The 17,760-nt window shown below is 42.3% G+C and overlaps 1 protein-coding gene across 1 annotated transcript in view; it reads right to left on the bottom strand.

Moving 5' to 3' along the window:
• LOC144828429 (microtubule-actin cross-linking factor 1, isoforms 6/7-like) overlaps nt 1–17,760 on the bottom strand; it is a 300,733-nt gene that overhangs the window by 239,507 nt on the left and 43,466 nt on the right. Inside the window, exons 4-5 of the mRNA XM_078686575.1 lie at nt 16,596–16,762; nt 6,212–6,371 (exon numbers count right to left, since the gene is read on the bottom strand). Coding sequence (XP_078542701.1) covers nt 6,212–6,371; nt 16,596–16,762 — 327 coding nt within the window. The remainder of the gene's footprint in view (nt 1–6,211; nt 6,372–16,595; nt 16,763–17,760) is intronic.

The following is a 17,760-nucleotide window of genomic DNA, read 5'->3' as shown; positions in this document are numbered from 1 at the left end:
AGTGCCTTGGTAAGTGGATTGAGAAAAGAATCTACAAATTTTGAGGTGTTTTCCAAAGCACTGCCTATTGCAGATATTATTGGGCGGCCAGGGGGATCAACAATGTCTTTGTGTACCTTAGGTATTAAATAAAACACTGCTGTAGTAGGCTGGTCAATTTTAAGAAACATGAATTCATCATGACTTATTAAAGATGAATCATACCAACTTTGTAGTTCTCTGTTAAATTGCTCGTTGCTATTTAGCATCATGCTTTCTGATACCTGAACATAACATTTTTTGTTGTTTAATTGCTTGTATGCTTCTGATAGGTATTTATCCCTATCCCAGAGAACTACGTTGCCCCCTTTGTCCGCATTTCGAACTATGCAATTATCACACTCAGTTAATTTCTTTATCAATGCATAATAGGCTTGTTGCTTTTTAGATATTGCTTTATTTGGTTGAACACTTTTGCCCAAATTTTTCAGTTCGTTATGCACTAGTTCATTGTATACATCAACAGTATCTTTTGCTGTTGTTGGAATAAATCTTGAACTGGGCCGAAAATTAGTGGGGGCATCTTGAAAAATGTCAATTTCCTCTTCTTCTGCAATCACTGCAGCAAGACTGTTTGCTCCTTGATCTTGTGCTACTATATTACTGGCACGTAAGTCCATCATCAAGTCCATGTCGTCCACCACTAGGTTGCCTTCATGTGTTGCTTCACCCATTTGGTTGCCTGTGGTTTTTTTGCTCGGGTTCATCAAAAAATGTTTTTTTAGTTTCAATAGTCTTATAAACTTAAAGAGGTCTATTCTGGTTTGCACATAGTCCAGATCCGCCTCTGGACAAAACGACAACCCAAGCTCCAAGATTTTCAATTCTTCCTCAGTTAATTTTACATTGGTCAAATTTATCACAGATAGAGTTTTCGTTTCATTGCCTACTGTGCCACATTCTTCTTTTTCTTCTGATGGCCGCGCCCTGCATATTGCCCTCTTCCGGCGGTTTGCCCTTTGCCTTTTCCTTTTTGCTGACCTGCGTCGGCACTCTGTGTTTGTGGTCTTTGACGCAAGTTGTATCGGCGCTCTACGTTTAAATAACCAAATTCTTCGATTATCGTTGGTATTGCTCCCTGAATGGGAATATTCATCTCTAAATCGGTATCTGGATCAGAGCTCTGTCGGCTGCCGGTTTCAGATTGCACGTCTGCTCCAGCAGTGCTTCTGAGGTTTTTCTGCTTCCTGATTGATTCATAGCGCTTCGCAAATGTGTAAATTTGACCACGTTCATAGTCCAATTTGTCTCTTAAGAATTTTAGTGCCTTACGTTCCTTTATAGTGGTCTCTAACTTCTTTAGTCTCTCTTTGGACTCCGTTTTGAATTTTGTTATGGTCGCTTGATCTTCTTCTTTACTTAAGTCCGAAAGCAAGTCTATTATCTCTTCCATGATTTTCGACCTATCAATATCGGCATATTTAATCAGTATGCCTAGCATACGTCTTGATGATTCATTGTTGTTAGCAGCCCATTCTTTTAACATTTTGGGATTGGGATCCTCATAACTAGGGGCCACCATTACTCGCAGGCCCCGAGGGATTCGCTGCACTTCCAAATAACGCTGCAGAGATTTAGACTCCCACCACTTTGATAACTCTGAACGTTGTAATTTTTCTAATTTCCTCAGTTTCGTTGTTAAGTCGTTCTGTATATTACTCCCCGACTCTGGTGAAGTTGAATCGGCAGATTGACCGCTTGTATTTGTGAATACTTGGAGAGCTGCCTGTTCGCGCTCATGTACCTCTGCGGCGTCCATTTTTAAATTTAACAGCGTTCAAAAAGCTGTAATCCCAACCGGTTCCGAACTTCGTGTTAAATCACTGGCTCGGGAACCTTCACTTTCTCCCCCGCTGGCATTCACAAGTCAGGCTTACCCGGTTCAGTGTCGGCGTCTCCGAGCTGTCCTCCGACCCTCTTAGGCATCTCCTCTTCTCCGGCGCTGACTTTTCTTTGTGACATCCGTTTCCGTTCCCAGCGATACGGGGGGGTGGCAGTTGTCTGAATCAAAGGTGTTGCTCAAGCATCTCCTGCCCACTCCAAACCGAAAGTTGTATCGTTGTAAAAGGACTTCTTGGGCTAAGTCCTATTAATTAGGTAAAGAAATACGATACTTGTAGGATTTTAAAGTTCTTCATTCCGCCGCCGCCAAACGCGTTTCGACTGCCAAGCAGTCTTGCTCACTGGACAAGAGGCAAATGCGCGCGGCCATTTTTAAATAAAGAGATTGCACGTAATGAACTACATGTCAGAAGACATGAAAGACAGACTCGTAGTTTTTTGCATGATCATAACAGTGCTTATAGGATCGCAAATATCCTAAGTCAAAACAACATGATAAATCTGTAAATCACATTACTGTGTTAACTTACAAAATTGATTGGTAAAACGGGCGTGTTTTAAATTACCTACGTGAATTTACACGTTCCATTGAAATCTGTCAACAAACTTTATCGACAAACTTAAGGGTGTACGGCTGCGCTGAAAGACTATGCTTAATTACATATTCTGTATGCCCACTTGGGCAAGAGCGCAGCCGTACACCCTTAAGTTTGTCGATAAAATTTGTTGACAGATTTCAATGGAACGTGTAAATTCACGTAGGTAATTTAAAACACGCCCGTTTTACCAATCAATTTTGTAAGTTAACACAGTAATGTGATTTACAGATTTATCATGTTGTTTTGACTTAGGATATTTGCGATCCTATAAGCACTGTTATGATCATGCAAAAAACTACGAGTCTGTCTTTCATGTCTTCTGACATGTAGTTCATTACGTGCAATCTCTTTATTTAAAAATGGCCGCGCGCTTTTGCCTCTTGTCCAGTGAGCAAGACTGCTTGGCAGTCGAAACGCGTTTGGCGGCGGCGGAATAAAGAACTTTAAAATCCTACAAGTATCGTATTTCTTTACCTAAAATATATATATATATATATATATATATATATATATATATATATATATATATATATATATATATATATATATATATATATATATATATCACTACGAGGAATTTCCCAATTAACAGGAAATGCACGACGACACACAAAGGTTGCTGTGCTTCAAGGATTTATTTTAGGCAGCAAAAACAAACAACGCATTTCACCTCACGGCTTGCTCACGTTTGTATATATATACCAAAGAAACAAGGGTGTCCCCAAGGAGGCATCACATGCGAAATGGTTACCGCACACCACCTCCGGCAGCAGCCTTCACAGCGAGCACTCGTGACTTCCAAGTTGCAATATGCCAAACGCGTTTCAAGTGGTAAGCCCTTTCTCAATGGCATGCAAACAGCAAAGTGAGGCGTTCAAGTAGGTTAAAGAACATTTATTTGGTTAATAAGGTCCCCGCCCATGTGGGCGTGCGCAGCATGGCATTATGGTGAATGAAGTCCATCTGCCTAAAGATCACGTTCCATGTGCACCCAAGTGGATCAAGCGCCTCAAACTGTGTAAAAATAGTTCACCCGGTTGGGAGGAGGCCAACGAGTAAGCACTGTGATGCTCCCAATGTACTCCGAAAGTCAGGCCCATTCCGCTCCCATAACGTGCCTGTGATAACAAGCACCAGGACCCGCCGTGTTGCAGCATGGGCGGGGACCTTATTAACCAAATAAATGTTCTTTAACCTACTTGAACGCCTCACTTTGCTGTTTGCATGCCATTGAGAAAGGGCTTACCGCTTGAAACGCGTTTGGCATATTGCAACTTGGAAGTCACGAGTGCTTGCTGTGAAGGCTGCTGCCGGAGGTGGTGTGCGGTAACCATTTCGCGTGTGATGCCTCCTTGGGGACACCCTTGTTTCTTTGTTATTTAGCGGCTGGTCCGGCCGCGGAGAAGTCCCACCGCTGCAACACGGCGGGTCCTGGTGCTTGTTATCACAGGCACGTTATGGGAGCGGAATGGGAGTACATTGGGTAATTGAAAGGATGCAGAATTGGCGGTGATGAAATTATGTTGTTTGGGATACTTTTTCTAAGAAGCGGTAAGAACTGGGTTGTAGAATTTATATTGTTGTAAATTGAAGCGATTAGGTCTGTTGGCAACCATTTGGTTGCCAAGGCCGATCCACGGCCAGATTATCAATAGGGCCATGATTATGCATTATGATTAATCGGCCCGAATATATAAGAATGTAAAGATAACATTGTGGCATTTTTAGTCATAATATTATGAGGATTTTGATCGTTTCAATCTAACAAATTGATTGTAATACATATTGACAGATTGGGACACTGGGCAACACAAAGCAGTGTTGCAAATGCCGATCCACGGCAAGATATGTATCTAGGACATGTATTTAACGATGATGTTATATTTTGTGGAACAGTAAAGTTTGTCACTATGTATGAATTGCATGTTCTAAGATGGCGCCCGTATGAAAATACGAGGCTTGGTCTCCTGTTTATGTTTACACTATACGCCCACGCGCTTTTAAAATGGTGCCGCGAAACGCATTGTTTATGACCCTGACGAAGGGAGTCTTTCCTGAAACGCGTTTGTCTGAATAAAAAACTTTGGCGTTCTAAGCCCTACTGATCCCATGAGTGCTGCGTGTCTTTTTGGATTTAATCAAGGGGACACGGTGTGGAGCTTTCATATTTGCGCGGAACACCGCCGCGCTGCAGCACCCGCCCTACAGAGTGACTCGTTGACGGTGGACATTGGAGCGGAATATATATATATATATATATATATATATATATATATATATATATATATATATATATATATATATATATATATATATATATGAAACAACCCCTCCTCCAGAAGAAAAGAGACGTGACCCAAAGGGGGATACAAAGGAGCACTTTACTGCACACACGTCTCGGGCGAATGCATTTCGGCACTTTTTGCCTTCCTCAGCGCCCCTCTCCAGTTGCTCCTTGTGCTGCGAATGTTCAGCCAGTCATGCTGTAGTTTAACAGTTGCCATACTCCGCCCCCACGATGTGATGCAATCAAACTGTGTAGTCCCGTGTAGTGGAACTACACCTCCCACAAAGCCCCAATGCTGTGCCTCGTGGAAATTGAAGGTAGCTGTGGGGTGATGAAGGTCGAGTCGGCTTCCGTGACAGGCGCAGCCCTTGAAGCCTGTTTGGGAGGTGAGGCGAATGTACACTTCGGTGCCCCCTCGGGTCCCCCTTGCATAACCGCCGCAACCTCTCTGCCTGGTATCCTTTGCGGGGGTTGGCGCAGGAATCCCGGTCACCCAAAGAGGGGATATGAATATCCGCCTGCCGCGTTGTCTGCCAAGCGTCCTGGTGGGTAATGGACCCATTTGCTATCGCAATGAATATAGAGTGCTCCATCGAGCTGGCCAGCAGGTCCATACCACTTTGGCGGCGGGGGTACACGTAACTGCGCCCTGGCTTGGCGCACAATGTCTGAAACAACCCCTCCTCCAGAAGAAAAGAGACGTGACCCAAAGGGGGATACAAAGGAGCACTTTACTGCACACAGGTCTCGGGCGAATGCATTTCGGCACTTTTTGCCTTCCTCAGCGCCCCTCTCCAGTTGCTCCTTGTGCTGCGAATGTTCAGCCAGTCATGCTGTAGTTTAACAGTTGCCATACTCCGCCCCCACGATGTGATGCAATCAAACTGTGTAGTCCCGTGTAGTGGAACTACACCTCCCACAAAGCCCCAATGCTGTGCCTCGTGGAAATTGAAGGTTGCTGTGGGGTGATGAAGGTCGAGTCGGCTTCCGTGACAGGCGCTGCCCTTGAAGCCGGTTTGGGAGGTGAGGCGAATGTACACTTCGGTGCCCCCTCGGGTCCCCCTTGTATAACCGCCGCAACCTCTCTGCCTATATATATATATATATATATAATAGATAAATCACATAGAAATCGTACATTAAAACTAAAATAGAACATCGTGAAATGCAAAGATGTAAATGGATAAAATGAAGGCAGAGAATTTATAATGAATTGGTGCATTGATACATGAGCTATGGATGGGTTACATATAAACACAATATTGATTGAAGAGTATTCAATATCAACAATGACATTGACAGAGAAAGAGAGAGCGAGAGAGAAAATACATGAACATTTGAGGAAACGGCAAAGTCCCAACAATTTTAGTTTTTTTGCGATCAGTCTAACTGGATACAGGGACAGTTGTGTATTGCATAGCATAAATCAGAAATGTAAAACTACCTGGATATGCTGATGGGCTTCCTGGATCTGAGTCACACAGCCATGAGCTCTCCACAACTCGGGAAGCCGTCTCTCGGTGGCAGCCAGCCAGTCCTGGAAGGCATCCATATGTTCTTGAAAGGCCTGCGCCACAGGTAAAATCCCTTCCAGTTGGCTACGCCTAAGGATCATATGGGCAAGCATGCAAAAGTAGTTTTACTTGTGTATACTGCTAATAGCTGTACCTATTCATACATTTCATTGAATGTTTTTATTCAATGTTTTCATTATACTTATCACAGCAGTTCTTCTATATTGTAGAGTGAATCAGGCACAAGAATTGACAACTGGTGTGATGTTATCTCTCAGACTTGTTAACCCTGTTTTCTTGCTGTTAACTAAGTTGAGTTGATGCTTTTAAACCGTTTTACTGATCAGTTTTTATCCTGAGATTTATTTGTTTTTGATTTCAAAGTATTTTATTAAATGTTTCATGCATACAGTTATCAGCGCTTTACCATTACAGGGTGACAGCCCAAACTGGCTGTTCATGTCAAGGAGACAGGTGAGTGGTATATATGTTTGGCTGCCCCCTTTCCACTGTCTTGAAGCAGGTTTTATGGATCAAGCAATCCAAAATAGACTAGCTGATCTGACAGGTGAAACCAGTGGGTAAGGCAAATGTTGAATACGTCTTGTGATGCAAGAAGTAGAGTGCCCTTTGTTCCACTCTCAGGGATCCCTGCATTCAAAGGCGGCATTACTGGGCTAAAATGAAAAGTGTTTGCCCCTGGGAAGCAGATAAATACATACAATATATATATATATGAAATCGGTTGTGGAAATAATGTGTGAACATGTAGGGGCAAGGTGAACAAACACCACACCCCAAGAAGAACTAAGGGCCAGACTAAAGGGGTGAACAATTACTTGTTTTCCTGATAATGTGCAATTTAACATGCAGGTTTCTCAATCCCTTTATGATACTTGTTTGGTTAAAAAAAGGAATTCACAAGCAAACAAAAGAGACACAGCTTGCAAAATCATGTATTTCAGCAAACGTCTTGTGGAAAACACATCTGAAATTGGAAACGCAAGGAATGCTGCAGAAATCAGATATTAGATGTGGTTACTGGAGTCACCAAGGTTGATGATCCTTAAAGGTAAGATAATTTGCACAATACACAAGTAAATCACAGGAGACAATTTGTTTCCTAAATTATTGGGCCCAAGCCCACCCAAAAGGACATCAAATTTAAACTCAGCAGAGATGGTTTCGTTCTCATAGTAATGGAGCACTCCAATAATGTCATGAATGCTCTGGAGGCCTGCAGAGCTGAAGAAAATACAATAAGCTAGATAAGAGTGAATCCTGTTGCAAACAAACTCACTGACGCCTAGTGCACAAAAAATTCAGAGTTGTGGGGTGGCCACTTTGTCAAAAGCTGCTGAAAAATCCAATAGCAAAACAGAGGAAGGATTGTTGTGGTGTAGCTAAGAAAATGTTACTTGCCTGGACCCATAGACCCCCAAGTGTTGGTATCTTCCACAGAATCACATGCTTGAATCATTACACTTACAATGGCAGTACACGACCTTAGCAAGCCTGAAAGACATTAAACTAGTGACACTTTAGTAGCATAGTTATCACACTGAAAAGACCACTGTCCATCCAATGAGGTGAGAGTGCCCTAAACTCCACTCCTCCCAGAGATCATCCTAGAATTTTCCAAAAATAGATTGCGTCATTGTCTCCGCTGCTTGCTTTAGATTGGACCAAACCTCAATCTGTATTTGTTTCTTCTTAGTCGCCAAGGCAAGTTTCTATCGAAGCATAAATTGCTGAACGTCTTCCCTATCGATTGATTTCCTATGTAGGGTTACATTGAGGTTTCTACAAACAGCAGTGCAGGTTTTATCAAATCAACCCTTTCGCGGTTGGTTATTACCCCGTGCAGGTGTAGTCAGAAAATAATAAATTGTTCTCAAGATATTTCCATGTGCTTGCTGTATAAAGCCATGGTTTATTAACTGTTCCAGATAGGTCACAATATCCTGCTTAAAAGTTTTTACTATGGAATGTCTGAAGCCAGTGGGGTCTACTCCTGACCATTTTATTCCGATTCCATTCGGTCTTGCGGTTACTATGTTCCCTGCTTTAATTATAGTGTGCTGGGGCCGTATGCGAGTTTGGATGAGTAGGATCAATGGATTATCGTCACTTACACCTTTGTGTTTGTTATCCAGGAGTTAAGTGAAGTTATCATATGATCGACAGTATTTGTGTTACCCCAACCTATAAAGGCCAGTAGTGGATTTGGAGTACGATTTTCACATGAAAAACCATTTCTAAATTATGCTTAGCCGACAAAATATTCAAGGCCTTATTATAAGGGTTATGTTGAAAATGAGCCTGATCCTCGCCATGTGCATTCACTATCCTACATACTTTCGTAGCAGGGCAAAGGTATCTTCTTATGTTAAAATCCCCTACCCATATTATACAGAAGCCCTTTATTCCATTATTTACAAAAATATCTAGGTCTTTCTCCATGGCCAATGCCAGCTCAAAGCAAGTGATATCAAATGTGTTATTATAAAAATGAATAATTAATAAATTAGGGAATTATTTTAAATTAGCAGAATAAATTGATATTAAGGGGAATGCATTCAAGAGCTGTGCTGAAAATTAAGTTGAGAATAAGGTTGCAAGACCTCCCTTCACTCTATCCACAGTGTAAGTGGTAGCAGGGGTAATCAATGACAAGAATGTCCATTAATGTAAAAAGTATCCATTGCCCATGTTTCCTGAATGGATATAATCTGTGCAGAAATGATAGGTCTTCCTTTAATCCCATTTTGGTTTATCCAGAATTCCTGCTACAATCCATGAAACTATAGTAACGTTGGACATTCCCAGGGAAGATGAAACACTTTAAACGGGGCAAACACAAGGTGAAACTAGTGGGTTTTCATCCCTGAGAATACTAGTAACAACCACCTTGGGATGGGGCAATGATCTTTGTTTGTACTAAGCGTGAGTCAATTAATATCACCCAGAAAATTCAAGGGAGCACACCTACTAAACGTATCTACAGCCTCGCTAGGAAGCCCTTCCCTTAGTGTGATAAAGTGCCTGGTTGAAAAGTTATTGAGACAGCCGGTAGAAAAATCCCAGGTGTAAAACGTAACTTTTTACGCACATGCATGTTATGGACGAGTGAGGAGACGAAAGCTTAGATAACAAATACTTCACAAAACCTAGCAATCTGAAATTTCTAGCCACAGATTCCTTACCATAGAATAATCCCCAAGCATCAGACTGGATCCGGAAATTTATTGTGAGCTGTACCCCTGTGTGCCGGTAGGTGGTGTCGTTCAGCTCCACGTGGTGCAGTCAGCGTCGGAAGTAACATGTGCAGTGCCTGTATAGGTGCTGCTCCAGCAGACAGATGCCAGGTCTTTTCTTTCCACGCCTTTCAGCACAGATTGGAGAAGAGCTACCCCCAGTGACATTTTAACTTACTTTTTTTTAACCTTTTTGTTGAAGATTTTTGAGAGTTTGTCTCCTGGTGTAGCACAGTGTGATCATTGCTCTCAACAACCATCTCTCCTCGAATTTTACATCTTACTTGCAGTCCCCACATAATAATGGTGCCCCGCCGGGAAACTGCACTGTATTTTTAACCCAATGATCTGGAACCAGTCTTTGTCCAGTAGCTTTTTATTAGGTATTGCCTAGCGATGCAGCGCATGCGCTGCTCACTTGTGAGATCTATTGCCATTGATTTTTCTTCCACAAGGGGACAGGAGATGCGCGCGCGTATGGACAGGAGATGTGCACGCATACCGGTCATGTGTGCACATACGGGTCGCGGCGTTTCAGCACAACGGCATCTTTAAATGTACATGTCGCTTTCACTTTCACAAATCTTGTCTGCTGCGCGCACCCACAGGATATGTAGGGTGGCGCGCGCACAGTCCAATCAGTGGGGTAACTCTTGGGATCAGCTGCGGCCAGCAGCGTCTCCAGGCTCTGTTGATGTACATCCGAGGAAAGTCTGTAAAGTTTATAGTCTCGGAAGAGGGGATTACCCTTCAGTCCAGTCTATGTGACTGCTTCCGGAAGGTGATGGCGCCACACAGCAGAAGTCCTCGCATACTCCAAAGGCTCGGTCCCGAACTAAGAGAGGTCTGGTGGATGGGTCTGCGGTCAGACTTGGGGCCCCAGACACTGCTCGAGCCATGGGAGGAGCGGCGAGGTTGGTGGGACTTGCCTGGGGTTTGGGGGTAGTACAATGCACCTGTCTGACACTAAATGGACATTGGTTTGCGAACTCCACAGCCAGAGAAATTAATTGACAAAATGTTAGCCACCAGTTTTAATAACACATTTCCCTGTTGTCAAAGGCACACCCCTAAAGACAAACGGCTCAGTGGGTTGAGGCACCGGCTGCACGGACACCTGTGTATCCCGCAAAGCTCCAGGCTTCATATTGGTAACTTGGCTTTGGCGGTCCATGCAGGAATCTGTATGTGTGAGATCTCTCATCGAACACTTGAATCGTCATGAAATCGATGGGGGGTGGGGTGGGAGGGTTGCTGAGCGGCATGCAGTGCTGCTCGCAGGTCTCCATTCCAATGATGTTGTGAATGTCACGGAGATCGCTGTGTAACCTGCAGGTTTGCATGTTCAGTTACTGGTAAAATAACTCATTAAATCCCTGCAGGCACCTGTGTGCCTCCAGCTGCCCATGGAAAACCTCCTATCCTTTGCCTCATTACTCCGTTCTTCTGTGGTTAAAATGCATGCATTTGAATAGTATAGTAATTACCCATCAAGTTTGTATTGTGGTGTTGGGTAGCAGGGACATGGCAGATTTGGTTGGTGTAGTTGGTACCAGGTTCGAGTCCCGGCGTTGACTCAACCTTTTGGTGTTCTGGACAAATCATTCATCTCCCCGTGCCTACCAAAAATAAATGTGTCTGTGTAATGTACCTGCTGCTCGTGTAAAGAACTCCAATACCTTCGAGTCGAGTTTGCACTATATAAAACTGAAAAAGAAAAAAACTCCCTTGCATTCATTAACTAACACTCTCAATGAGCGTGCGCAGTTTTGAGTCGCTTTCTTGCGCTTTCGGTGATACTAGGACATACATGAAAACATTTTACAACCAGGAATAGGGACATTTTGGAGGGAAAAAAAATCAAAACCAATAAATCATTTTTGGTTCAATCTAAAGGATATCATTCGGGGACTACAGAAAGAGAGCCGGTAAGAACAAGATCTAACCTGTTTGGAGGGTCGCCGGAGACGATTTTGATAAAGTAGGGACATACCACTAACGGCAAATTCTAAGTTTCAGAGTCTGTACCTGTATTTTTATTCCTAAAGCGTGTTTGGGTTGTGAAAATGGCAAGAAAGCATCATACTTCAACCAACACCAAGCGCTGCCCAGAATCGTTCTCCTTTATTTGGAGAGAACGGGCGTTGAAAGACTTACTTCTGTCTCTAGCCCCCCTTTCGCCATTTCATATCAAACAGTCCGATAAATGTGGTACTAAAATCATCTTTGGCTTGGTGTATTCTTGGTGGATTGTGGAGATCGTATATATGTTTTTTTTTGTTGATTTTTTTTTTATTGATGCCCACGTATAGCTGCAAAGTTTCACAGGCCCATGTGTCATTTGCTACTCCAATCCTTTTATTTCTTCCTCTGAATTATGGGACTTCTAGACCTGCTTTATAATGAATTAAACAAGACTAGAAGTTCCAGATTTCAAAGGGAACAAGCATTTGCAATGCAATAGGTCTCGCATTTACACGAGTTTGAGATATTAGCATTGTAAATAATGCCTTTTATTTATGTTTAGGTTTTTAAAACATAAATAAAAGGCTTTGTCATTTACAATGTTAATAGCTTCAACTATCACAAATGAGAGACTTATTGCATTTCAAATCTGGTCTAAAAACTCCTTCCTGCTCTGAGTCGAAGAGGAGGTCGAGTCCGCCCTGGTGGCACTGTCCTACCAGGGTGGGGAGAGGTTGCCGATGATGAAGCATGATAATTACACGTGTGAGGCTTCCTCTTCCATAAGATTGATCTCCCCATCCCCATGCACTTGGACAGGTATTCTGTAACGTCCAAATTGGACTAACGTCTGCCTGCCTTGAGGCAGGAATACTGTAACTCGCATTCTACCTATAGCTGACTCACTGATTTGTGATCGTTGTATGTCTTAGGAGGACGGGCAGCAGCTTGACCGCCTCCCCTCCCTTGTGTGTTAAGAGATCCTCAGAAAGTATCTGCGGCGTTTCATAAATAGCAGGAGATCTGATGGGACCTTTGTTAGATGACATGAGGTTCTGTGACAGTTCAGCACAAATTATGGTAGAACTTGTTCTGAAGCAGTCAGATTTGGTTGAGAAATGAAACAAGTTGAAGATTTTCAGGTTTTCCTGAAGTGAACTGAGAAAAGCTCAGGGAGACTCCCTTCACATGACGTGCAGTAAAAAATCTGGGGTACAATGGCCTCCAAGGGAGAGGAAATCAGGGTGCTGTAATCTGGTTGAAGTTTAGTTCTTTTCACATGAGGTGAATAGGACAATAAAATAAATGCGTTGCGGTCTATGCAGGCTAGTTTTAGTACACTACTGCTTGTCTGGATTTACCACAAGACTCTCACCTCGACAACGGGGAATTATTCAAATAAGTAAATGCATTATCAAACCAATTCTAGAGAACCTACCATTCTGCAGACCAAGAGAAAAGGATTTTGAAGAAGGGCAAATGAGATAAATCAGATATTTCAATACTGCAGCCAAAGCGATGTGAGTGCAGATAATATGCGTGGAAATATGCATATAGGAGCCCATCAAATAAACCATCTACAAGAGTAAGACGTCAAGCATGATTAAAGAACTGACCTGGAGTTAACATAACCATAGATGTCAGCCTAATGAACTTACTGGCGGAGTGCCTGGCGGGGCCATTCTGTGAGTTGACAGGAGCAGGCAATGAAAATATTTGTGAAAAGAATTCCTCTTCAGCACTTAGTATACAAGACTGATGCATGTGCTGAAGAGGGAAGAAGCCCATAGATGAAAAGATGAAACCCAGCCTGGGCCCCTCCTGCTCTGACAGATCCAGGGATTTGCTTTTGGTATGTCTGCACCAAACTAGGGCTGGCTCTCTGCTGTAGCACAAGACTCACCCTTCCCATGAAACAGGGAGGGATGCTAGGGTGAGGTGAAATGCAGCATGTCTGGACAGGTAGGCAACCAAAACGGACCAGGCGGATGAATACTGAATCATACTATATCTTCAGTGAAAAGTAAACCACCCCAAAGTAAGCACTGGATGGTCGACAATGCTATCAATGTAGAGAGTCATGAATCAAAGTAAGTATTTTTCTTTTACACTACTCCACTAAGTCATCTACACATTAATCCAAAGAGAAGAGCTGCGTAACTAAAATTGATAGTATGGGAGCAACTTTCTGAAAAGAATAAAGACTTGGTAGCTTCTCAGCTTTTCTTTGAGACAGATTTAGAAACACATTTCCTTCTCTGTTATCCCTTTTCACTTATCTTCACCTCTAGCAGGGTCTTATTGATGGATTTTAAGAACAGATATTCCAAACCTATAACCTTGTTGATGCTTCTGTCTTACCATTCACAGAATTTTGAGCCAAAGTTAAAGTATTGAAACTAACTCTTTCCTGATCTGGCTCCAATTGCATCTTCATCGACACAAATGTCCGATATGAGCTCCATGGGATGTTAACTATGGATCCAGAAGCATCATTTTGCTAGATCTGTAGCTTACCTATAGATGCTCTCCTTTACAAGCACTGAAGTACTCTAATTTAGTTCCAACTATTGCTCTAGCACCAGAGAAGAAGTTTTAAGCCAAATAACGTGTGCAATCCTTCTTATTAACTGTAGATGGTAGTTAGTTGAAGAAAGTCACGCTCAACCACTAGTCATTAAGCTTTTGTTTAGTTTTAGGACAAAAAACTTATGCACACTGACCTTTAGGTACACACATTTGATCGTGTTCAAACTGGCATCTAATCGGATTAGCAAACAGCCTAGTTATTAAAAGTCAGAGGGTTCCAATAACAATTCATATAGCGGCTTAACATACATGTTAAAACCAGAGACCGGAAGAACTGTTTGGTACTGCATATGTAATTGCTTCTGGGGGTGACAAAATTTGGCCCGCTGTGAATTGGGCATTCTGTTCTTCAAGTAGAAGTCAACCCATCTCTCAGCTGATTCTGGCACTCTGTCTGCCTTCACCCACCTTTGAATTAGAATATAATGTTGAGAAGTGTCAAAGGTCACTGAAAGAAGAATGAGTCGGTCTGATCCTCCTTAATAAAGTATGTTCAGCATGGAGGTTTTGCAGCATCTAAATATGCGATTTGTCTTCCTCGATTTTCCCTAGAAGCAAACAGGCTCTTGGAGAGAGAAGCCTTTTTAAAGATTTTAATTAGAAAAGGAATGTTAGCGACATGGTGGATGTTTTTTGGGTTGTCATTGGTGGTTTTTGAAGAGATGGAGTAAATCGTACCCTTTTAAACTACTTGGGTATTTCCTCAGAAAGAAAACATCAATTTATTATTTTAGCAATAAATGTTGTGCAATCATAGGGTGGCAATAACTTCCTTTGGGATATTCAAAGAGAGTTGTACTTAACCTTTTGCCCTCATCCCTGGGACATTGCAGAACAATTACTGGAGACATCACGTAATTACTACCTAGTAGTTATATAACCCACAGGATGGCTTAGGGAGTCAAATGATTGCTGCTACCAGTTGCTGTGATCTGCAGGTCTTGGATTTAAATCACAGCAAGACCAACTTAGTCTTTCATCCTTTGAAAGTTGTTGAACTGAATACCACTATATTTAGTGTAACATTTACAGTGTCTATGAGCACTGAATAAAAAGTGATTATTACTAATATTAGAGGTCTGAAAACAGTTCTGAAATAATCTATCAATGTGACCACGTGCGCAAGTTTTGATAATTGCTGAAGATTCACCTGCACTTAAATAAATCTCTCATCATTCGCCACATTTTCAATGCCCGATTCATCTGAAGGCCTTTAGATTGAACACTCTACAAATGTCTTTTCATTCCGTTGTGCTTAAGGGCCAGAGATATGCAGCACTGTTCACAAAACACTGGTCGCAAATTGTGACCGGTATTTTGCAACTAGGGTGCTATTTTACAAACTGACTAGCATACTAATATGTCGATTTGCAAAATACCGATTCCTAGCGGTTCACAATTCGCCCTACCTCATGAATGCGGTAGGTCGCAAATTGACACCCATTAGAAATGGCCGCCATCACATGGATGATGGTCTTCTGCGGAAGTCAACAGACCACCATGTCTACAAATTATTTTAAATTAAACATTTGTTTAATGCAGCTTTGAAAAAATTAAAAATCTACAAATTATATCAACATTTTTTATGTGTTTGAAGTGGATCCATTACTGTTTGAAAATGCCTTACCACTACCTTTCAGTAGTCGGTAAAGTATTAATATTTTGTAACCAGATTTCAGTCTCAAACCATTGATACATATCAATCTGATTTTGGAAGGGATACACTAAACATGCACAAACCAAATATCAATTCCGAATTTGGTCACAAACGCAAATTGTGATTGAGTAATGTGTAACCAAAGTACAATTTGTAGTTTGTAGATCGCAAAAGGCCTTTTTGCGGTCTGCAATTTGAATAGTTTAAGGCATGTGAATCTGGTCGTTTGTGACAAAAAAAAAAAAAGAAGACTTCGTACATCTGTCCCTAAATCCGAAAAAATAGGAATGAGACATAAAAATGTTATTGGGTGGGAAAATTGCTCAAACCCTTTGCGGATCTGTGAATTAAAAAAATACTTCAAACTTAACGTTGGCACAAGTACATCATTTAAGTCCATGTGTTTCACAGCATGATTGGAGTTAGATTGTGCCAGTTCAAGCTCCTCACACATACCTACAAAGCCCTCCACAACCTAGGACCTGTCTATCTCAACCACCGACTGAACATCCACCAACCCCCTAGAGACCTGCGCTCCTCTTCACTCGCCATCGCACATTGCCCCCGCAACCGACGCAGCAGCAGTGGCCGCTCCTTCTCCTACATCGCTGCCGAGACCTGGAACGACCATCCCATCGACACAGCGCCCTCGCTGGCAGACTTCAGAAAGAGACTTACGACCTGCTCTTCAATGGAGACACAGCACCCAGATACCCCTAGGGGTGACAGTGTTGCTCTTCACAAATGCGGTTTGATCAATTGATCGTGTATGATGGATACCAAAAACTAAATTAAAAAACAGAAGCAAGATTGCAAAAGCCAGAATCCACAGCTGACCATCCTTACCTTGCTTCGGCCGTTCGGATCAAAGCATCCCATCTTCCCTGGAGTTTGGTCTTCTCTGTGCACACACCGGTTTCATCTGCCGTGATGCTCATATCTGTAGATGGCCGTATGCCCAGCAGGACACGCTGAACTTTGGGTTTTCGTTCCTCTAAAAGTCTCTGCAGCAGCTTTCAGGGATAGAAGGAGAGGCAGAGAAGTTACTCGTAGCAGAGGCTATGTGGACTCTCGTTGAGCAGCGTATGGTGCTGACCCTTAATACCAGGACTTCTGAAGACCTCAAAAATGTTCTGCTAAAACCCCAAATGCAAACATTTACTCCTAAATGAGGACTCCGTAGTTTATAAATATTTGTGACCACTGTAGATACATTCCGGTCAGGCTGACAAGAAGGGCTTTAGAAAATCTTCTGACTTGCTTTACTGAGGTATAGCAGAGAAAACTGCTGTCTTCTGTTGACAGGCTTACTCCCAATTTGGTGTTTGCAGTCTTGTCAATATGCTTAGCAATAAAATTAAATGATTTCAAGAATCGGGGACAGTAGGTGAAATCTAACAATCTTTGAGGATCAGAAGATCAGAGGTATTCTGCATGGAGGTTACCACATCTCCAGATCTTTAATTATTATTTTTTATTTTTTTTGTACACAGATTTTATTGGTTTCTGTAGATTCAACATTATAGTGGTTACTTTTACCTCTAATCTACTTGGATTGGTGTAAATACGGTGCATAAAAAGAACACATCATGGTAAAGATACGCAATCAACACTTAATCTGTCTCCCACTCCTCCCCCCCTGAGTCAGTACTATATTACAAAAATTAAAGTAAACATCGTGGTTCAGGAAGTGCGCCAGCATAAAAAGCAAGGAGACACGGGACATTCGGAATTAGGCATTCATTCCCAGCAAATGCTTAAAGGTCTACAGTGTAGGGTAGAAGAGACCTCCCCTATAAGGAGATAATCTTGGTGAGCCCGCAGGCAACCTCGTAGATTTGTCCGGTTCTGGGTTGGATAAGATATCTACTATGGTTCCTCAGGCTGTGTCAATACTGATATATTGCCCTTTTTATCATTTCTCTTCTCCACATGTGCACACGGGACCCCCAGGTGTCTTCTGATTCCTCGCGATCTCGCGTTTGGCAAGGATAAATGAGAAGTCCTGGAA

Source organism: Lissotriton helveticus, chromosome 4_1 (genome assembly GCF_964261635.1).
Source record: "Lissotriton helveticus chromosome 4_1, aLisHel1.1, whole genome shotgun sequence".
NCBI lineage: Eukaryota > Metazoa > Chordata > Amphibia > Caudata > Salamandridae > Lissotriton > Lissotriton helveticus.
This window is presented reverse-complemented; position numbering and strand designations above follow the sequence as displayed.